This window comes from Aphelocoma coerulescens, chromosome 5 (genome assembly GCF_041296385.1).
Source record: "Aphelocoma coerulescens isolate FSJ_1873_10779 chromosome 5, UR_Acoe_1.0, whole genome shotgun sequence".
NCBI classification, from domain to species: Eukaryota; Metazoa; Chordata; class Aves; order Passeriformes; family Corvidae; genus Aphelocoma; species Aphelocoma coerulescens.
In genome coordinates, this window is record NC_091019.1 from 32,870,804 (window position 1) to 32,893,750 (window position 22,947).

A 22,947-nucleotide genomic window follows, 5' to 3' on the forward strand; every position below is an offset into this window, starting at 1 on the left:
GACTAATGCAGAGAGCTAAATTTGTTCTTTGATCACAGATGGTTCCCCCCTTAACTCAGGCTGTGCAGACTACACTGAGGAATGCTAACTTTTAACAGGCTGTAAATCAGTCTGTTTTCCTTCCACAATTCCTCAAACAGACAATCCTAGATCAAGTGATGGCAAAGACTGTTTCTGGCATACTCCAAGCTAAAAGCCCTGCCTGCCTGTTCTGCCCCAGTTTAAGAAACTATTTGCAGCTTCTGCAAACACTCAAAGGCTGACTCTTATGTGGCTACTCCATTCTGAGATCCAAGAATGGCATTTTTTCCATGCAAATGGCACCTGATAGAAACAAGTCTGGTTTAAAAAGAGGGACAAGAGCTGTGCAAAGTGGACACCAGACCTAGCAGATTTGCCAGCAGCTTTCTGGGTCACCATAAGGATGGAAAAGAGGAAAGGTTTCTGATACACTGGGCAGCTGTTTTCCTCACTGGAGAACGACTGGTTGGCAGTACCCACATATTAGGTTACTACAGGCATGAAGAGCCTGCTGAAGAAGGGAAGACAGACAGAACTAGGCATCTCGGACAGATTTGATTCTAAGCTGGAAAGAGCTCAGATTCAGGTTTGCCCTTCCAAATATCCCGGCTGAATCCCCACATAAAAATCTTATTTGGACTCTCTAGGCCCTGAGAGACATGTAACAGTAATGTGTTATCTATGCCCTGTGCTTCCTTTAACCAACTCTATTTCCATGTTTGGGTGAAGCTGGCCACCAAAAAAAAAAAAAACCAAAACACTGATAAAAATGCGGAACACTTAATATCTGTTTTCCTCAGCATTCTAAATACTAGAAAATTTGTATTATGTTTGATTTTCAAAACCATCACAAGTGTTCAATTTGCCTAGCAAGAGGCATAATCACCTGGAATGATGACCCAATTCATTTTAGTCCTTATGCTACTGGATACCCAAACGGGATTTGGAATATCTGAGCTAAGTTCACTTGTAATGAAGTAGATCAAGGGGAAATTAAAACTTTCCTTGCCTCCCTCCAACCCCTCCTCATCCAAGCCAGACCAGAAGGACCTTTCAAACAAAGCTTTTGCTGAAACACAAACATTTCCATGAAAAGTTTTGTTTTCATCTGACTAGCAGTTTACAACTGAAAGTACTAGCTAGCTCTTGGCTTGAACCCACAGTGACCCCAGCAGATCTTTGGAGGCCATGGTACAGAGAAAGAAACAGACAGCAAAATACAGGGACTGACTACATGAATCTGTGATCAGGATAAAGGGAAGTTAGAGTAGGGGTAAGATCGCAGAATCATAGAATAGGTTGGGTTGGAAGACACCTTAACGATCATCTCGTTCCAACCCCCCCTGCCATAGGCAGGGATACATTTCGCTAGACCAGGCTGCTCAGAACCCCATCCAACCTGGCCTTGAGCACTTCCAGGGATGGGGCACCCACAGCTTCTCTGGGCAACCTGTTCCAGTGCCTCACCACCTTCACAGCAAAGAATTTTTTTCTCATATCTAATCTAAATCTACTCTCTTTCAGTTTGAAGTTATTCTTCCTTGTCCTGTCACTCTGTGCTCTTGTAAAAAGTCCCTCTCATCTTTCCTGTAGGCTCCCTTCAGGTACTGGAAGGCCACAATTAGGTCACCCCAAGCCTTCTCTTTTCCAGGCTGAGCAATCCCAATTCTCTCAGCCTTTCCTCACAGCAGAGGTGCTCCATCCCTAATCATCTTGGTGTCCCTCCCCTGGACTCACTGCAGCAGGTCCATGTCCCTCCTGTGCTGGCACCCCAGAGCTGGATGCAGCACTGCAGGTGGGGTCTCACCAGAGCAGAGCAGAGGGGCAGAATCCCCTCCCTCCCCTGCTGCCCACGCTGCTCTGGATGCAGCCCAGGACACCACTGGCTCTCTGGGCTGGGAGTGCCCATGGCTGGGTCATGTCCAGCCTCTCACCCAGCAGCACCCCCAAGTCCTTCTGGGCAGGGCTGCTCTCGATGTGTTCATCCCCAGCCTGTGTTGATATCAGGGATTGCCTTGAACCAGTTGCAGGACCTTGCACTTGGTCATCTTAAAACTCACGAGATTCCCATAGGGCCACTTCTTGGGTTTGTCCAGGTCCCTTTGGATGACATCCCATCATTCAGGCATGGCAACTGCACCACTCAGCTTTGTGTCACCTGATAACTTGCTGAGGGTGTACTTGATCCCACTATGTCATTAATAAGGAAATTAAATAACACTGGTCCCAGTATGGACCCCAAGGGACACCACTTGTCACTGATGTCCATAGGGACTTTGAGTCATTGACTACTACCCTCTGGATGTGACCATCCAGTCAATTCCTTATCCACTTAGTAGTCCAACCATCTCCCTCCAATCTAGAAAGGATTTGTGGGGGACTGTATCAAACACAAAGATACTGACTGTTCCTAAATTTAGCAGTTCTTATGAATAGGAAGCATGAAAAGATGCCATCTACCTCCTCACAACTTCATGACTTCTTAAAAAAGATCCATCACAAACTTGTTTACTGCACCTCTAGAGCACTCTCCCTCAGTTCTTTCTTACATGTACCTGCTCTCTGCACTGCCCCCTGCACTGCTTTTTAGTCCTCACCATCCTTTAACTTACCCATTTATCTTTGATCCTCAAGGCTCATCAGGTCTGTAGTAGGTATGTGGAGCTGTATGACAGAACAAGATCAGAGCCCCTTTTTGACCCCAGTCCTGTCCTCATACAACAGAACAAACCATGAAAGGTCAAGGCTGTATTCTCAGCAAATAGTTGGACAAACAGGCACTCACAACAATGTCTTGCTGCCTTCTTTCCCCTTCACATGTGCTCAAAGTTTCACATTTTCTTTCTTCCCTCCCTTTGATTTTTTCCCCTTCCATAAAGCAAATTTTGAACAGTCAGCTGGCCAGGGCAGCAGATTCCAGAGTGTCTTATTCCAGGCTAAATAGCAATAAAACTCATTTGGCATATTCATCTTATTGGGAAGGTAATAAAATTAAGGATTGCTATTTTGGTATGTCATTCCTCAGTGAGGTACTGATGACTAAAAAAACACCTCCACTAGGCTAGGAAGCTGAATGCTTCTCACAGTTGACAAGTAAAGCTATATGCTTACTATGGTAACTAAAATGTTTGCAAAGCACCTAGAAAATACAACTTCCCAACACCCAAATGTACTGACTCCCTTCCCACTCGTGCTAAACCTGAGAAAAGAACTAAGGAAAGATTAAGATGGGAGAAAAAAAAAGCTATCCACCCTTCCCAACTACCATAACACTTAAAACAACAGCTGTCTGCACAGCCAAAACACCTGCACAGGAAATTAGTCCCCTGGAATCTTGCTGTTTGCCTTCTCCTGCCAAGCAAGTCTGCCCACAGTCAAGAATGACTGATAATTATTGAATTTGGGTTGAACAGTTTCAATTCCTAAAACTTCCAAAAATATCTGTTTGGTTCGGGTCCCAACAAATGATGAGGTGAAGATGAAAAAAGGAAGAAAAGGCAGGAGGGTGGGTTGATTGCTCAGACACTAAACAGAAAGGAAAATAGGTTATTCACATGTCTTATTTCTCCCCCAGTCTTGAAGTACAATTTAAGTCTGAAAGAGGGCAACAGTACAGCCCTGTGCTTTCTTTCTGAGTTGTTCTCTTTGCATCATCCACTTTCCTGCATGCTGAATTTAGCAATGAAAATAAATATTGTTTCTGTTAGTCAACAGGATCTCCAGAGAAAGACTGGGTCTGTGCCGGCTCATACATCATCCAACCTGCATGGCTGAGACAACAGAATCTTGTTAGCAGGGTATTATTCAGAAGGGACCTGATCTGAACTACAGTTTCCAAGGACTTTACAGTACAAGCAGAGTTCTGGTCAAGGCTCATCTGTTGCCCTGTTTCTGTATAGTGCTTAGCACAAAGGTCTGTAATAAGGCATAGAAGATGGAGCCAAAATACAAGTAACAAACTACATTTGCATGGCAGTATATTAATCCCACTCGTGCTCACACAAACTGTGACACTTTTGAAACAGCTGGGAGAAAACAGATTTCTGACTTTGCTGTAACTCAGTTTTTATTTTCATGCAGTAAAAGAAGAAAAGACACTCACTTCCTTCCTTGCTGACTCCCAAACACCCTTTCAGCTCCTGAAGTGAGATTGACTTGTCCTTGTTGAGGTCACAGTAGTCAGTGAAACGCCGGGCACATTTCTTGGGCTTGGCTTTCTTCTTCACATAGCGTTTGAAAGGCTTTAGCTCCCGCTTGTTGATGTCATTGCTGCTGTTGTTGTCCAGCTGGCTGAAATACCAGTGTACCACTCGCTCCTCTAGTGTGTGGCTGGGGTCTGGCTCAGAGAACCTGGAACAGAGGAAGCACAGGCCCCCAACAAGTGGGTGCTCTCACCAACACTGTCAAGCACAAGCTGAGGAGCAAGAGCTGCTCATCAAATCAGGCAAGTGCTATGCCGTATTTAAAGAAAGCAAAAACCACAAGTCTTCCAATCTCCTCCTTTTAGCTGGGCTCTTTTGAGACAGACAAACTTTTTCTAAAGATCTCCTTTAGCATTAACAAGTGAATTGCTGAGAGAATCTTGGAGTCTGATATCTGCAGTAGCTCTGGTTCTCCTCACACCAGTTGCTGAAATTCCGCCTAATCCCAGAACGATCCTCATTAGAGGGCAAGAGACAATCTCCTTGGTCCTTTTGACCCTTGGGCTCCCATAAAAATTGCCAGCAGGAGAGCCATGAGTGTCAGCTGTCATGCTAGCTTCTGTGACCATAACTTCTAGACTTCAGAAAGGGAACAAATTAATTTAATGCAAGACACATTCATTATTTGAAAATGTCCTTGGCAAGACACAATATTCTCCCTGTATCTGTTTATATAATCTGAACTCCTGTGCTGTATTTTCAGCATTTTTCATGCTTTTCACATAGCTGATTTACACATAAGAGTTCCACAGAAGACAAACACCACAAATCCATTAAAAGCAGTACTACAGAGCTGGCAACTTCAGTTTGTTTCATTTCTTACTCATTGTGGTATTACAAGTTTGATGCTATTTGACTCACTTTTTCTTTCTGTAGACAATAACAATATCAGAGAGGAAGAGAAGAAAAAAAAAGGAGGTACAGCAACAGCTATAGACACACAAATAGAGGATGTTGCCTTTCAACATCGTGCCCCTGAAGAGGCACTGTTATGTCACACCATTTAAGCAGTGTCTGGTGCTCTGCAGCAGCAGTGGGAAAGGTGCTTATTCCTCAGTGATACTGAGGACCAGGGAAGAAACTCTTTCTAAGCTAGTCTGTCCTTTCTCCATAGGATGAGCATGCCAACAGAGAAAGCTGAAAAGAAGCTGAAATGAGGCTGAGACCTGAGCCTTTTTTCCTTCCAAGAATAAAGCATTTCAGTGCCTGGAAATTAGTGGATAGGTAGTCAGACATGCTACACTGGCACTAATTGCTCTGACTTATTCCAGGAGACATATCCAGCTGCTGCATAAATTCCTTCCTCAGGAAGGAGAGAGGAACAGTTGCCTGCTGCAGGCAGCCAGATTCTGGTGTGAGTTTGGGGTATTCTAACTGATGGAGAAATACGAACCCAAGTACCTTATAAAATGCTCTCCAAGACTGCGATTGACCTTGTTTCAGAAACTAGTAGGATCTATACTTATATGGTCACTGAATTTTTTTTTGCTGGGAACTAGGAGAGAGAAAATTCTTTTGACTTTCTGGTGTGGCCAGTTTGCCTTTAAAATTCAGCTACAGAGCCTGAAAAATACGACCTCATATACTCTATCCCCATGGTAAATTAAATCATTTCTGAGAGGGAATCTGCAGCATGCAGAAATCAAGAACTGGAGTTTAGGTGGAGAACTGAGATCCTCATTAACCTTCTCTGATGGCTTTTACAAATGAGGATAGAAATCAGAAAGGTAGCCCCTATCCAGAGATACATGAATCCTTGCAACAAGTAAACACACACAGTACAGAGAGGCAAAAAAATTGCATTACATTTTTCCCAGGGTTTTACTTGAAACTATTTCCTTCATTTAATTCTTAACTGAGAGGCAGGCTGGCATTTCAGTCTCAGCATCTGGTCAATGTACAATGGGATAAACACTGTGCAGGAGGAAGAAGGGGTTTGGAATAAGTCTGGCTTAGTCTGGGGAGCCAAAATACCAGCTAAGCACCTGGAATCACCTATGGACAAGCAAAAATTGCCAAATTGTCCCCAGGAAGTTAAGGGAGTGTCCAGATTTTCTAAACTGTATGCAATGACCAGGATGACAGGAGAGAATAGAAATTCATCCTGTGTCTTGTTTTTATGACATTTATTAACACAGCTATTGGCCTCTCTCCCTTTTGGAAAGAAGCTGGCTATCATTTGAAGACTAGCATGTTTCCAACAGCCTCAGAGAAGTTCTGTATTACCATGGGCAATACTCTGCTGAGATAGAAGAATAAAACCTGAGCTTTTGCATGTGAGGTTCCCCTTGTCCACGCCTTAGCTTGCCCTCATTTACTGAAGGCCCACAACTGGAGAGGTAGAAATGGAAAAAACAGCAGAGCATCTTAGAACTAACAGCAGAAAGACACAGACAAGAGCTGCTCACTACTTACTGAAGAGGCACTCAGAAGCAGGATTTAAAAGTGCCTCTTTTCCAGGGGCACACCAAGGAGGAGCTCTTATGAGTTATGAAGAAAGGCAACATGGCTCTCTTCAGCACTTCCACAGAGAGAACCAGGAAAATTCACAGGCTAATACAAATACATTGACTCATGAAGTGACAATAAACCAATCTTTGCCATTACAAATATGCTGAGAGCTCATGCTGAAAACTGCAGCATGCTAATAGAGCTAAAAGGAATTAGTTTTATGGCTATGACTTTAGGAAAAAGGAAGATACAGCCATTTCTGAATTTTTACCACTTTCTGTTGGCTGGCTTAGCAGGACTGCAGTTCCTGAGATAGTTGGTTGCCTGCCCTCTCTGATTATCATCCAGAATCCTAGCACAGGAAGCATGCCCATCATCTCAGGGCAGCCATATCTCCTTGGCTCATGAAATTCCATGATACACTACAGAAGGATGAAGTTACACTGCCGTATACAACTTCCTTGACTTTGCCGCTGCCCGTGCAACGCACTTAGGCACAGCCCATGAAACATGAATTAGTGCAACTACACAGCGCTGCTAGGCCACCTAGCTTTGCTGATGTGCCACGACACCAACCATGCCTGCTGGCTCAGCTCAGGTAAGTCTGGGGCTCTAACTGCCCTGTGAGCACAGACTTGGCAGTATTCCAGGGGACTGTCCCTCTATTTCCTCCCCATTACCGTTTCAAGAAAACTAAGTCAGCCCTCAGATACAAATTTCATTTATCCATTCAGACCACAAAGACAGAACAAAGCTGTCCTGTACATTCTCAATTTCCAACATCTCTTGCTCTAACACCAATCACACTAAAATCCACTGAATTCCAGTACCTCGCTTTAGTGCTGTAGCAGCTTTGTAAGACATAGTAAGAAGAGACACTACCAAAATGAAGACAGCCTTCTCATGTTGACTGCATTACAGCTGTACTTACTTTTCTTCCTAATTGTTCCTCTTTAGCACTCTGTGGCAAAACAGTCCTAAAGAATGAGTGCTAGGGAAGAAAGGAGATCTGTGTAAGCTGATTTTCCAAATGTAACCTGCTTTTGTTGGACTGCTTTTGTACACAAGCCAGAAAGTTCAGCTCAATTGTGCAGCATAAGCCCACCAGTATTCCACCAATGAAGAAAAGCATGGTCTGTCATAAACAGCGTAAGACAGCAAACCAGCTCTCAGCTTTCTTACAAATTTGTTGGCATCAAGTATAGGGTCCTCTCCAAGTAGGCTCTTGCTCCTCCTTCTGTACAATGTGGTAAGAGCTCCCTCATAGCAGAACATTTATTTCTTAGGTGGTTTACGCTTGGAGATACATGTGTTAAGGAACTGGAACTTTTAACAATACTATCTTCCAGATGAGGCACACTCCCACAGAATACCTTCACATCATCTGGTGTAACTGGAAGAATGCAAAGAGGCTTTGCAAAAACACAGGCATACACTTTTGTAAGCTGCACTGAAATCTGGATCAGAGAATGACTGCCAAAATATCCAACAGGCAGCCTGAATATGCGCTTTGCCTGCAATCTGTAATGCTTTTCAGCCCTTGAGGCCCCTTATGAGAAAGGAGCAGTTAGCTCCCTGTGAAGGAGCAGGGAAGAAAGGGAGGTATATAGGGTAAAGTATACAAGAGCAGCAAATCTGAGACATTACTCCCCTACAGAACCATGTATGTGTGCAACCACATTATGTTCCATAGAACCATGCTGTCAAAGTGTAATATGTCCCAGTCCCACCAAAGCTGGTCCTTTGGTCCCTGAACACTTGCAGCCCCACTGCAAAGGCCGCATGGATCCACAGCACTGTTGCAGTGACAAAAAAATCCTAATACAAACTACTGCTTGGACAGAAAACAAGGTTGCAATCTCAAGTACCCATCAGGTGATCACCTGTTTGAAGACTTAGAAAGTCTATTCTTTTGTAATACAAACTTTATGTAGCAACACTAGCAGCTGAGGCAAAAGGAGGAAAGGGACATAAGATCAGCCCATCATCTAGCTGGACTGCAGAGCCTATAAACCAGAGGGAGGTACTCCAGGATGAAAGAATACTTGATGGACAAGAAGCTGCTAGTAAATGCAACAGAGTAAAAAAAAACCAAATTAGTCCAGCTTTCATTTCCAACACACAAGGCATGTTTGTGGTCAGGATGCCTAAAGGAGTTAAAGCTGTACGTTTCTATGACTTGTAAATATTTTGCAAGGATATATATACCCTGCTTGGTGCTGCTGCTGAATGAGGAACTGATGGAGAGGGACTGACCCCTCCAGTCAACGACCATGCCTGCATTGATGATGCCCACCAAAGTGCCAGCACTAAGCAGTGGAAAGCAATGAGTTTAACAAACTCAGGTAAAATTCAAAGTTGTTACTGCTCTGCTTCAACTTCTTACACCCATTTTGTTGTTCTTTGCAGTTGCCTAAAGTTAAAGTCTGTAACAGTGAAACATGGTTTGAATCAGAGAGGATTACTCTAATGGAATTGCAAAAGGATCCTGTATTTATTATTCCCCCTTTCCTGTAGCCAAGGAATCAAGAAGCCAACAAAAAAACTAAGCTGTGTTCAGACTAAACAAAAGGGTACTACACAGTCCAAATTCATTATGGGAAATGCATAATTCCTCTACAGTTAAAACTTATCTCCCTACTACAGGCCAGTTTCTTCCTCTCCTTAGGCTAAGTTGTATATGAAACATTATTCTGAACACAACTTTTCTGAAGATTGTAGGATAAATAATATAGAACATTAAAAAAATCACCTCCCTTCACTCCTCATTGACTGCTCAAAGACCCTCCTCTTACATGAACTTTCCTGTATCTTTAATCAGGCTAGAATTTCCATAAGACGACAAAGAGAAGTTGGTATCCACCTTCAATTAAAATGCAACAGGAGCTGAGTATCAACTTCTCTGCACTGTTTAAAAGTGTCAATCTTTATTAAAACATGGATCGGCTTCAGAACACCCTGGAGATGTGATGAGCTGTGCTTGCCTGCTTCAAACTATTCAACTAGAGCATGAAAAGGAACCTCGGGGTCATTTTCTGGAGTACTTTGTGAGGCTATTACATGGGGAATAATTGGCAACTTTAAATTAAGGGACTGATAGCTGCTGTGTTACATGATAAGGGTGGCTGTTATAAGCTGCCCATTTACCTTCAATTCCACAGGGCAGTAATATTTTTGCTGAAAATGTAGCAAGCCACAATGCACACATTTTGGCAATTAAAACTCATTTCTGAATTGGCAGGGACCAAAGAGAATTTCTCAGATAAGGGAAACACAGGCTGGGATTCACTTCAATCTAGTTTAGTTTAGGCCCTGTGTAATATGACTATATCAGGATTAGAAAACAGACTAAAAGGTACTAAAGCTAAGTTTTTAAGTGCTGTTCCTATTATATAGTACTTACTTGTGAACAATTTCAATAATGCTTTTTTTTTTCAACAGGGATACCAAACACTGGCTAATAAACCAATTCCCTACAAGTGCTCCCTTAATTACTTTGAAAACATAAAGTAACAAGATGTGCCTTTGAGTTATAACATAAACTTAAAATTAAGAATGAATTTTACCAGAGATTTTCTGTTTCAAAACTCTAAATGAAGTCTATCTGGCTATTATGCTGTAATATAAACTAGGGCCATGAGGAAGGGAAGTTCTCATCTCATTTACATTATTGTAAAGCAAGAGTAACTCAATTTAAGTCAATAGCTTTGAACTTTCTTAAACAAGACAAGACCTATAAGGGATTACAAGGCTTTTTTAAGCATGCCCAGTTTAAAAAAAAAAAAACAAAAGTTTTATCAGGTTTTGCTTACGTGGCGTGCAAGAATCCAAGCTACTGCCTCCCTTTGCTGCTACTAGATTGTTTTTGGGTGCAATTTAGCACAGCTCCATGCAGTATTTCAAATGCCAGTCTCTGATGTCTCCCCATGCTTCTCCCTCATCACCCCACTCACTCCTTCTTCCCTCCACCCAAAAAAAAAAGAAGTTAATATGGACATTAATTGCAAAGACACTCAGCAAACACAGAAGTTTTTACTCACATATCCAGATTCAGACTGAAGGCAGCAGGGTAATCTAATCTGATTTCTTGTATATCATACCCACAGAATGTGAATCAAATTATTCTTGGGACCATAACTCAGGTTTGACTAAAGCAAGTCTTTCTGAAACACATCAGGCCTAAGATGAAAGCCTTAGGGAATCAGTCACCTCCCTCATGACTTCATTCTGGCTTAGAATTGCCCTTGCTTTAAAGAAATTTTGATCACAAGTTTGTTTATATTCAGTTAATCATGTTCTTCCCTGCTAGACTAAAGAGCCTGCAGAGCCTTTGTCCCTATAGAGAGACTCAGATTTTACAAAATCAACTTCCCTTTTTTTTTGTTTGTTTCTTTTAATACCCTAAGGAAGTCTGAGCTCCTTAAGACTCTCACTGTTAAGCTTTCTTAGTCCTTGACACTTTGGAAAAGCTCTTCTCTGCGTTTAGTCCTTTATTTTAATACTGATACTGTAGATGCATATTGTATGCCTGTATCATCTCTCTGCTGCCACAGAGAAATGGGAATACTCCACCCCCTTGCCCTCACTTTGGAAAAGCTCTTCTCTGCGTTTAGTCCTTTATTTTAATACTGATACTGTAGATGCATATTGTATGCCTGTATCATCTCTCTGCTGCCACAGAGAAATGGGAATACTCCACCCCCTTGCCCTCAAACTCCTACATGTGGCTTCTCTGTTTGGTTAAAATAGGACAATATACAGTTGACATGGGGGTACAGCTGGATGTTTGCCTGGCCTGCCCCCTGCATCAGGCATAAGCTTTTCTGGTGATGTGTTAAAAATTTACCTTGGATAATGGCACGCATTTTCTCAAAATATATAAAAGGCCCGGGAGCATGAAATGCTGTAAAGGAGCAAAAAAAGAAGGCTACACTGTGTGTTTGAATGCAGAACCTGTTCTCCCATTGTGATGGCACCAAGATGAAGAGCCTGCAAAAGTGAAGCTTGCCTCACAAATAAGAAAACTGATATTGAGACATTAAAACTGACATGACTGATATTAAGAAATATCAGACAGCCAGATCTCTAACTTTTCTTTTCAACATGAACTTCTCAGTAAAGATTGGCCATGGAGATACAGGATAATCACTGTCATAAATATTTTGTTAGTTGTTAAGGCTAAAAATTAATTAAACAAACCCAATAGGTAAAATATCCCTTCATCTTGGAAAAGAGCTTTCATTTCCAGGGCCAAATTCAAGTTAGGTCACCTAGACAATTTCAGATATACACAGAATCATAAAATTGTTAATTGGAGGAGACATCCAACAGAATTGGAAAAGACCTCCAAGATCATCACATCCACCTGTCAACCCAGCATCACCACCATGTTCACCACTAAACCATGTCTTTGAGTTCCACATCCACACATTTTTTGAACTCTTCCAGGGATGGTGATTCTACCACTTCCTGGGCAGTCTATTCCAATAATTTACAACCATTTCTGTTAAAAAAGTTTTTCCTAATATCTAACCTAAATCTCCCCTGACACACCTTGAAGCCATTTCCTTTCATCCTGTCCCTTGTTATTTAGGAGAAGAGACCAACCATCACCTCACTACCACCTCCTTTCAGGCGGTTGTAGGGAGAAATAAGGTCCCTCCTGAGCTTCCTTTTATCCCAGGCTAAACAACCCCAGCTCCCTCAGCTGCTCCTCATAGGACTTAACTCTCCAGACCCTTCACCAGCTCTATTGCCCTTCTCTGGACACACTCCAGCACCTCAGTGTCTTTCTTGTACCGAGGGGCCCAGAACAGAACACAGGATTTGAGCTGTGGCCTCACAAGTCCTGAGTGCAGGAGGACAATCACTGCCCTGGTCCTGCTGGCCACACTGTTCCTGATACAGACCAGGATGCCACTGCCCTTCTTGGCTGCCTGGGCAAATACTGGCTCATGTTCAGCTGCTGTTGACCAGCACCCCCAGGTCCTTTTCTGCTGAGCAGCTTTCTAGTCACTCCTCCCCCAGCCTGTAGCACTGCATGGAGCTGTTGTGACTCAAGTGCAGGATCTGGCACTTCACCTTATTGAACTCCATACCATTGGCCTTGACCCATCAACCCAGCCTGTCCAGATCCCTCCTGCCCTCCCACAGATCAACATTCCACCCAGCATGGCGTCATTTGCAAACTTGATTAAGGAGCATTTGATCCCCTTGTCCAGGTTGTTGAAGGCGATATTAAACAGGGCTGTCTCCAATACTGAGCCCTGGGCAACACCACTTGTGACTAGCCACCAGCCACTCTCTGGGTCCAGCCATTTTTTACCCAGCAAAGAATCCACCTGCTTACACCATCAGAAGCCAATTCCTGAAGAGAGAACTCCCCTTGGGACTCCTGGAAAGGAGGATGCACTGCACAGAGACAGCTTCTCAACTCCACAAACCCATATGAAATGAAAGATGTACTGATGAAATTTTTACATGAATATCAAAAATTCCCTGAAATTACTTTAAAAAAATAAAACTGGTCCCGTCATGGCCTGTTGGGTTGGAAAAGCTTGACACATGTTCTTTGGCGTACACGCTTAGTCTAGCTGAGGCACATGGAAAATTACACCAGAGCAGTTATCAGAATTTAATCATGGCTGTGGGCAGGCAGAGTATTTGGGTGGTAGCAGTCTTTCGCCTTACCAAGGACAGCCTGCTAAAAGATTTAATTTTCCCCTCGCAACTGGGCTGCCGACATTGGAGTGGAAAATAAATCAATGTGACGACTGTGCGAAGAGCTGGGCAGTGAAAAATTCACCAGAAAGGCCTGCATTGAAAGCTGAGAAATACATAAAGCTTGGGGAACATTAGGAAGCAAGCCTGCTGGTTTATAGAAGTGCAGTGGGGGCATACATCTCTGGTCTCTACAACACTGGTTTATATTAAGCTTTATTTTAAGAGTGATGATTACATTGGCTGTGTTTCAGTCCCAGTGCCAAAGATGCCAAATAAATATCAAATACTCTCCAAGGCTTCCCACCACCCCTGCCTGTTGCATTTGAACCATGCAAATTAGACAGAATTGACATTGGAATGCTTAAGTCTGGGAGAGAACGATGTATTTCCCATCCTTGGGGCATTTTTCATCCTGTTTATATGAATACAGACACGCTAGGCATATAGCGCTAATTCAATGGGTTACAGAATATTCAGCATGCAGGCACACATACAAGTCACTGGCCTGATTTGTAAGGTCCAAATGTGAAGCTGAAACCATATGAGTTCACAAGTAGTCCACACTGAAGCCAAAGGACACAGCCATGCCACCCAGGACCTTGAACAGCCTTGAATAGTTAAAAGATGGCACTGATTCCTTCTCCGTTATGAAAGAGGAAAGCAAGGGAACCAACACTACTGTCAACACATTGGAGCAATACCCACGGAAGTAACATATGTGCAGAGGCACTTCCATCTCCAGACTGCTATGAGCATGAGCACACCAGTCATTGTGCCATCCCTGCAAGCTGCCCCAGCACTGACTCCTTTTATAGTCAGGCAAATCCAGAACCACAGAAGCCTTGCCTAGCTGAGGCAGTGTAGCACTTTTTAAATCCATCACGGTTCATTTGCAATGGCCTGTCCCAATGCAGCGCTGCAGGGATCTGCTGTTATCAAGCGAGAGGGGGAGACACAGCCTCAGCTTTCCTCCAGTTCCCGAGAAACACAGACTTCTGCCCACCTCTTGCAACATGCCTGACCTGTTGCTCCTTCCAAAAGGGGTGGACAGGCAGCTGGTCAGAGGGGAGGGCCATGAAAAACAGCTCCTCTCCTCATCAGCAGGCTGGCTGCAGCCTCACAGCAAAACCACAGCACTGGTCCTGCCAAGAATTTGGTTCACATTCTTCACTCCCTGTGGTAGCCACTAGGCCACACGGTCTCCTTCAATCCATTTGCATTTTATTAGATCTTTTCATGCACCAAGGGACAAAAGAACAAGCCACTTCCTCCCACTGAGCTCTCATTTCACACTTCAAATGGGCTATACTAACCTTTATGGTGGAGCAGCTGCCAGGGAGGAGGGGGGGGAGGAAGCAGGCAGCACTAGGATGACAGGACAAAGCAGCCTCAGATGCTCTCCCAGCAACCCAGAAGAACCCAAATCAGACAGAGCAACACCTTTCCCTCTTGCCCCCACCTCAGGGGCACCCAGAGCTCTGCAGCCACCTGGGTGGCATTTAGCCGGAGTGCTTTCTGGACTCACCTCCCACCCCCAGTAGGTGCTGCTGAGTTAATAGCCTGTACCATGTCCGTAGTCAGAGCATCAAGTAAGCTGGTAATAAATTCAACTTTCTTCCCTTCTGGGCAGCCTGCAGAAAGAAAAGAGGAGGTTTAATGCAAGAACACACAGGCTTGATCTCCTACCCAAATTCAGCAAAAATCGGTCCGAACCTCCTTTGTTTTTAAGACAGCAACAACCATCAACATAGTCCCTAAGGAAAGGCAGAAGAATCCCTCAGTGGGTTTCTCTGTGTGGCAATTTGCCCTGCAGCTTTTGTCCAGGCACATGCAGGGTCATCAACAATATCTGGCAGGAAGACTGTGTGGTTAGCTTTAAGGTCTCACCCAGTTCTCTACCACCAAAACCACAGGGATGTGCTGGAAGTGCCTGGCAGACAGGAGTTCCCATGGTGACACTTGCAGAGAAGTTTACAAAACAATTCATTAACTCCTGGATCATCTTCTGAGGCAAATGTGGCTGTTCCAAGGCCCTAATTGACAGATTAAAGTACCCCAGAGCACAAGGCAAGGTCTGCTGCTTGCACTCTCCTCTTCAGGCACAGAAAGCATTGCCTGCCAGCACCTACCACAATAATTCATTCTTCGCATGATCGCACTACATAGGAAATACGTCAAACTGAAGTTGGCATGTGGTAGTCACCCCCAGTCACTGCTGGCTTAAGCAGGACAAAGTGGGTTGAAGATGAGCTTGGAAACCATTTCCATTACTTAGTGCTGAGGCTGTCTAGCTCCCCACCATCATAACCACAGACTGACAGAGCCTCCTACCCTAAACAGAGCCAGACTGTTACAGTGAAGCTCTCCATCTCCTCACCTTTAAAAGGCAATCTATGCTGTTTCCTTGCTGCTTAAAGTAAGCTTCATTTACTACTCCGTAAACATGGTAACAACTGTTCTAGCCTGGAACAAGCTAAGGAACAAGGAACCAGGAACCAAGAAACAGGCATGCTTAACTTCAACAGACCACCTTCAAAACTGTTGTCCAAAACCCATCACCTCCCATCCAATTGCCTTCTGTTGATGTGACAGAGAAACCATCACCACATCCTTCACCTCTTTCCCCAAACCACCATGCACTACCAATTTTTCAGCTGATTAGGCAGCAGACATCAGCAAACAGCCTCCCACAGCAACATAGAGCAATGTCAACACTTTCTGCTTTTTTTGAACAAGAAAATAAGAACATGTACCACAAACAGAGCACCGGAAACTTACTGTAATCCCTTGACAGCTGAAAGCAGCTTGCAAATTGATCTGACAAAAGTCCCTCGTTTGCAGTATTACAGGCTCTGTCCTCTGCAATAGCTAACCAACAGTCCCTAGCCTGTCTCTGTATTATGTACACTATACACATGCACACCCCTCAGCACTCGTTTGGCATATGGTCCAGAAAATGTCAGCATTGTAATGGGTAAGCTGCTATTGCAGCCAGAGCAGACCACTCAGTTAAAGGAGCTTTTTGTTGAGGTAATGAAAAGGCTGAAAAACTATTTGCTAGAAGTCATCTCCCTGGGCTCTCAGCATCTCATCATCTGCAGGAATTAGCAGTTTGCCATTTGCTATGTACAAGCAACATTTTCCTTCCTTCTTTCTTTTTTTGCTTTTGGCCACAGTCATGACAGGTTGTGAAGAGATTATGTGTAGGTGTGCAAGAATCTGAACTTATGTCTTTCCCACCTGGGCCTCTGCAGGGTCTCTTCACACAGGCCAAGAAGTGCACTGCCTGCAGCACTGAGAGTCTAAGGAATGGGCAAATCTCTACAAGAGGAATAAAAGTAAAGGGTGCCCCTGACAGAGCTGAGTGCAAATGATACCATCAGTCTCAAATGAAAGCAGGAATTTTTCTTGACATTCAGTTCTGCTAAGAAATAAGAGCAGAAAAAAAAAAATAAAAGAAACATTCTCTCTCACCCCCTGCAGTTCTGGCTCATCAGTAAATTTTGCATAGAAGAGCAGCTAATTAAACAAACCTCAAGACTGCATAAAAAGTTCATGCAGCACAGCATTTCTCAGGCAGACAAACCAAGATCAGATCCTCCATCTCCCCATAGACAGGTATTTTCAGTGCTAGGAATCACAGAATCATAGAACGTGGCTAGCCTTAAAAGGGACCTTAAAGATTCATCTAATAGTTCCAACCCTCCTGCAATGGGCAGGGATGCCATTCACTAGATCAGGCTGCTCAGGATCCCATCCAGCCTGGCCTTGAGCACTCCCCAGGGATGGGGCATTCAAAACTTCTCTGGGCAACAATCATACCAACCAATGCAGCCAAACATGGAGCTTCAAGTTTACACAGGCACAGAAAACTGGCTTGAGCAGAGAGAGCAGATCCCCCAGAATCCAATACTGGGACCAGACCACTAAGCTAGAGAGAGCATCCTGTCTCCTCTTCTGCATCAAGCAGTTCCTGTCCCCTTGTCTGGCTTCAGTGGAGAAGGGAAGGGAGAAGGGAAACAAAATCAGTCTGTCTTCTTGAGATCAGAAATAGAGTCTCAAAGAAAAAACCAAAGAGCAAAGGATTTTCACAGAGGATTTCTGGAGAGGCAGGGGAGATGTGCACGGATAGGCAGTAAAGCAATGGGAGAGAAGGATGGGGAATCAAGGAAGTAAGGTTATTCTATTTTAGTGTGATTTCCTATGGAAATGAGCCTTAATGTAATCCATTTAGCTGGCTTCCTTCCCCCTACCCCACAACATAATATTTGAACCAATTGGTCGATTTCCTTTGAATGTGAAAGGGAGGCAATAGAAAATTTTTACATGGCTTGTGAAAATGAGGAGCTGCATAGAAGAGAGCCGTGCTGAGGTCAGAGCTGCTAAGCAGAAAGGTCTGGGGTCTTAAATCAGGAGCCAGCAGGAGGAGAATACGGAGACACACAAAGCAGATCTGGAACAAATCTCATTTCCTTTGCTAACCTGCTCAGGAACAACTCACTTTATGCTAGCCATAGAATGGTATGCTGATCCAGAGTTACCAGCTATTTCTGCAGAATTACTGGCATCCACCACTCCCTCATGGTGCAAAGGGACCCACTGTAGCTTCTGTTTTCAAACAGTCCCCACCCAGGAGAGTAATGGTTGACCTGTCAGTGAAGGCCCCTACCTCTGCTTCTCAGAAGGGAGACAGAAGGAAAAAACAGAGCACAGGCATTTTTAAGAGCTGCACCAACACCAATGCCTAGCATGTGTTCCTAGCAGAAAAAAGGTAGGCAAACAGCAAGTTATGCTTGTCACTCTGTTAAGAGGGAAAAGCAGAATATAAAGCAAGGAGCAGTGGGAAATAAAATGTGTCCCAGCCAGAAAGTGAGGAATAAAGTCCAGCTAAGTGAGAAGCCACCATTAGGTAAGGGACCTTAGTACACCGTGAGTGCTGTCCTGCCTGGTCCATGCAGTCAGCGTAAGGGAACAAGTCAGTCAACTGACAATTGTCCTCTTCTGTGACTCAGGGAGCATCAAGCTGCTGAAAAGCCCTGCTAAATGGAAAGGATCTTGTCCTGGTCAGGCTTTAAGGAACATTCAGTGTTGAGCCCACTCTTCCCCCAGGGTATCTCCAGGCATCCTGGTTTCTCTCCTGAAAATTCTAATCCCAGAAATGTTTTCAAAGGGCAGACAAGCAATAAACAGCCCCCCCAGGACACTCCCAGCCTTTTCCAGTTCACTGCTGAAACTGGAGGTGATCTTAAAAAAAAAAAACAGAATAAACCCCAGGGTAAACCATGCACTGTGAGGAAAACCCCCCACCTCTTCAACAATATTCTTGGCTCTTTGAGAGTCCCAAGGTGAGACAAGGTAAGAAGGCAAAGACAGGATCTTGTTCCTCTAACCTGGAAGTTCTCTGTCTTTGAAGGGATCATCAATCTCTGTGCTCTTCGATCTGGCATCGCTTTCACACACTGGGGTCTCATACCTGAAAAAGGAGAACAGCAGAAGCTAAACTATGTAACACAGGTTTAGTGTCTTCACATGGTCACTAATCACAGACTGGCCAGGCTAAAAGGGACCAACAACGATCATTGAGTCCAGCTCTTAAGTAAGTGGCCCATATAGGGATCAAACCCACATCCAGGGCATTATTAGCATCACACTTTGACCAACTGAGATAATCTCAGGGTCAATGGGTTGTGCCTTGTCTGCTTACTGCAGAGGAAACCAATAAACCTCCAGAAGAAATACCATTCTCAAGCATCTGACTGTTTATGAGAAGTCAGGAACAGCAGAAATGGAAAGAGAAAGAACATACTTTGAAGTCCAGTACCAGCTATCAATGGAAACTCACAAACAGCACAGGGCCCTCTTCCAATCCTTGTGGGCATAGGCTGAGGTTTTTTTTCAAAGTTGTCAATGCTCTGCAGAATCACTGTATCTAGCAGAATTTAGGTCCCAGCTCTTACTGGCCTGTTTCTACAACTTGCCAGACTCACAATTTGTTTCTAAACTCCAAGTGAGAAAAGATTCCTCAGTAGTTTCAAGATAGAAAGTAACTGGAAAAAAACCATTTATCACTGGTTTAAAAATCTACCCATGCACAACAAGCAGTCTTCTAAATCCCTGCTGGTCAGGATTCAAGTGGCTGCAACATGGAAGTATAAAGCAGATGATAATGCAACAAAGACACTTACTGCTCTTGCCCATAATCTTTATTGTTAAGCAAAGCCCCCATTCCTCCTACCTCACAAAAGCTGCAAGCCAGAAGAAAAAAAGGCTGCTTTGCATGAATACTTAACACAGAGGAAAGTAAGGACAGTAGTTCATGTCCACCAACCGCTATAGAGAGGGAGCTGCATAGTAACACTCAACGGGGAACATCACATACAGCACTGCTTGCTCTAGGAAAGGCAGTGTAGAGCTGACTGCTCTAGAGCAAGGAACTGATCTCATATTGCAGCTGTATTTTTTTAAGTCTCATCTTCTCCAGCCAGGCACCTCCCCAGGCCTGCCTATAGCTCTCACCGAGTGGAAGTACCAGGCAGGGGCCGTCCTGTGTCCACCAGGACACACCAGCAGTACCCAGTTGACTGGTGGCATTGCACTGGTTTGTAGAGTCCTCCAGGAGCACACTCGGGGATGACGATACCCTCCCGGGGGTTCTGCCTGGCCTCCTCCAAGGCACTCTGCCTCTCCTGGTCACAGGAATGAACTTTTTCTGGAAGACAGAAGGGAGATTGGAGGGGGTGGAAAAAGAATCAAATCAAGATCACTTTCCTCAGGTCAGCAGGATATGGGTACCCTTCACACCACAAGCCCTTTGTGTTTGTTTCCTTCTCACCCACCATCAGTATATCTACATCCTCAGGGACTCTGGGACTTCTGGGCTGAGAGCTTTCTCCTACATTTAGCTGTGACACAACAAGATTATGGACTACAGACACTGACTGCCGGGTGCTCAGGATGCCAGTAACAGCAGGGAAAACTCTTCTTGATCACCTGGACTTTGGAAATGAACTGTCAGGTAACAATAATTCACTGTTAATGCAGCCATGAGGTAAGCATTTCCCAGATTATGTTTTTGCAAACTGAGAAATCCTAAACTGTGACTTGTATTTTCCAGTTAAATAAAGAAGGCAAACACCTTGCCCTGCCCCTCTGTCTCTTTCTCCAGACTGCAAAACACTCCTCCCTCTCAACAGCACCTCTCCAACATGATCCCAGGAAGAGCAGGTTATGTTTTAACACAGCCTTATCCAGTGCAGACAGCACACACCTCAGCAGGGAATAGAATGGGATATCCCATTCCACCCACACTGCCATGACTTCTCCAGCACTTTCCACTGTTGTCCTCACCTGGAAAACAAAGGACATCCAACACTCCTTTCTACTGAGGGTAAGGCCCTGTCCCTTAATAGCTTATCACACAGAAAAGGCTATTCCCAAAGATGTTGTCAAAGAGAACAAAAGTGGCATGCACCACAAAACAGAAGGAAGCCCAGAAGTGGCTTCTGCAGCCAACCTGGCACACAGAGCTCTAGCACTGCCTGCAAAGGAGTGACGGGTGCATGGACAGTGCCAGGCTGCTGCCTCTCACATGGACCAGCCATCTAAGGGGGAAGAGAAGCACAGAGAACCTTCAGGATAAGACTTATTTGGCTCAACAGCCAGAAATTCTCAGTTATAAGTCTCCAAGTATTCTGGCCCTTTGACGAGTAGAAAAATTATTTCAACTTTGTAAACTACTGAAATTATCACAGTGAGGAAAAGCAAGCAGTCAAGACAGCTGAAAACACATCTAAGTCTACGGTAAGAAAAGACAACAATCTCATTCCTAATTTTTATCCTTAGGAGAGTGATGAAAAACAGAAGCAGGAACAGCTGTCCTCTTCTCCCCTAGCCTTCCTCTCCCCTGCAGTTTACACTGTGTTTTTAATTTTATTCTTATAACCAGGCCACAAAACCTGTAATTCCTTGCCACAGCCAAGAGCCACCTCAAGCTTTCAATATATAAAAGGCTTCCACTGACCAGCAATGACACCATAGGTTCATTCCAAATCTGTAGATGTTTGCATCATCAGCCAGCAGACACGGCCTAACCTCAGTATCCTGCTCCCAGGACTGGCTCAGCACACAACTAACACATGCTCAGGTTCCTTGTATTTTGCCTGCCTGTTGGTACACCATCAGCTGTATCTTGTATTTCGGGGATACATTATGCTGTAGAGAGTAAGTTTTGTTCCATATCTGGGGAACAGAAAGGGTGCCGATTCACAGCTTGGTAACAGCAGATACAAGAGACTCCAGCAGGTCTGCACAGCACCACCTGAGTACAGCATGCCTGGGTACCAGAAGCATTTTTACTGGTTTCTAACTGAACTGTAGCAGCTCAGTCTCAGAGACCCCCAAAAGTCTCACTCTCCTCAGCATTTCAGATCACTGTCAAGACTGGGAATGTGAAGGGCACCTGAATTTTGCCACACACAAACCCATACAATAGAAACACAGAATAAAAACTTTTAAGTGTTAGTAAATCTGACTCAAGCAGAGAGAAACTTGACTGGGAAGGAGCAGGAGGGGATAAAGTCAACAAAAACTGAAAGGCAACTCAAGCTTCAGCTGATATTTAAGCTGACTTCACTTTGCTGACAGATTTCACATCTGACCAAAAAAAAGAAAGACTGTTCCCAAGATGTATGTGGACAGAGAAGTCACTGAGCCAGAGGCCTGCAGGCTCCCTAACAAACCACTTACATCAAAGGGGCCCCACTTACCCACAGTCTGCCGACAGCAATTCACACCTTGGCCATCAGGTGAGGCAAATCACTCAGGCAGCTTGGGGGAAGCAAAAAAAGCAGGGGCAAAATTCTCTATCATCATTATATTATAAGCAAAAGGAAGAAAAACTTCTGCTAAAGAGGACTACATTCCAGGAATTTTTCTATCTAAATCCCAAAAGCTTTCCTGAGTGCACAAAGTCAAACCAAGATTTCTCAAGTCCTTTGAGTCTTGCAAAACTCTCAGTAAAAATTACCCTGAAAAAAATAAATTGTGTTTTCTTTGTGTGTCAGAACAAAGAAATATGCCACTTTTATTGAAATCAAGAGAAAAAAATAATAAATGTCTTTAATGAATTATTACCTTATTTTACAAACATTTGCAGTTAGGTATGCAAATTACACAGAAAAAAATCTACATAGTTATACATTTGTGCTATGCCATGAAAAAATGGAGAAAATTCTCTGCACATATTAACAGAAATTTGTGGGAACTGAATAGTCACATTTACTACCAGAATACATAACTAATTGGTAGTTGTTTCTGTTTGAGGGGTGTTTAAAGGCTGAGTGAAACAAATCTTACAGGCTTTGTTCAGTTGATATCACATAGATGTCATGATGCAAGCTCTGCCATTGTCACCAGCATTCAGTAGCCCATCATTAGCAATGACAGCGGTACAACTGAAACATCAGGGAGATCATACTTTACTCATTCCTAATACACATCTAGAAGTAGCTGCTGTGGAAGTTCCTCCCTGCTTTACAGATTCCTGCTTTGT

The 22,947-nt window shown here is 43.9% G+C and overlaps 1 protein-coding gene across 9 annotated transcripts in view; it reads right to left on the minus strand.

Annotated features, from left to right (window-relative positions):
• SMOC1 (SPARC related modular calcium binding 1) overlaps positions 1–22,947 on the minus strand; it is a 150,858-nt gene that overhangs the window by 8,098 nt on the left and 119,813 nt on the right. For all 9 annotated transcript variants that reach the window (XM_069017573.1, XM_069017572.1, XM_069017569.1 and 6 more), the window contains 4 exons: positions 19,914–20,106; positions 18,788–18,870; positions 14,923–15,028; positions 4,124–4,371 (listed from right to left, as the gene is read on the minus strand). In XM_069017573.1, coding sequence (XP_068873674.1) covers positions 4,124–4,371; positions 14,923–15,028; positions 18,788–18,870; positions 19,914–20,106 — 630 coding nt within the window. The remainder of the gene's footprint in view (positions 1–4,123; positions 4,372–14,922; positions 15,029–18,787; positions 18,871–19,913; positions 20,107–22,947) is intronic.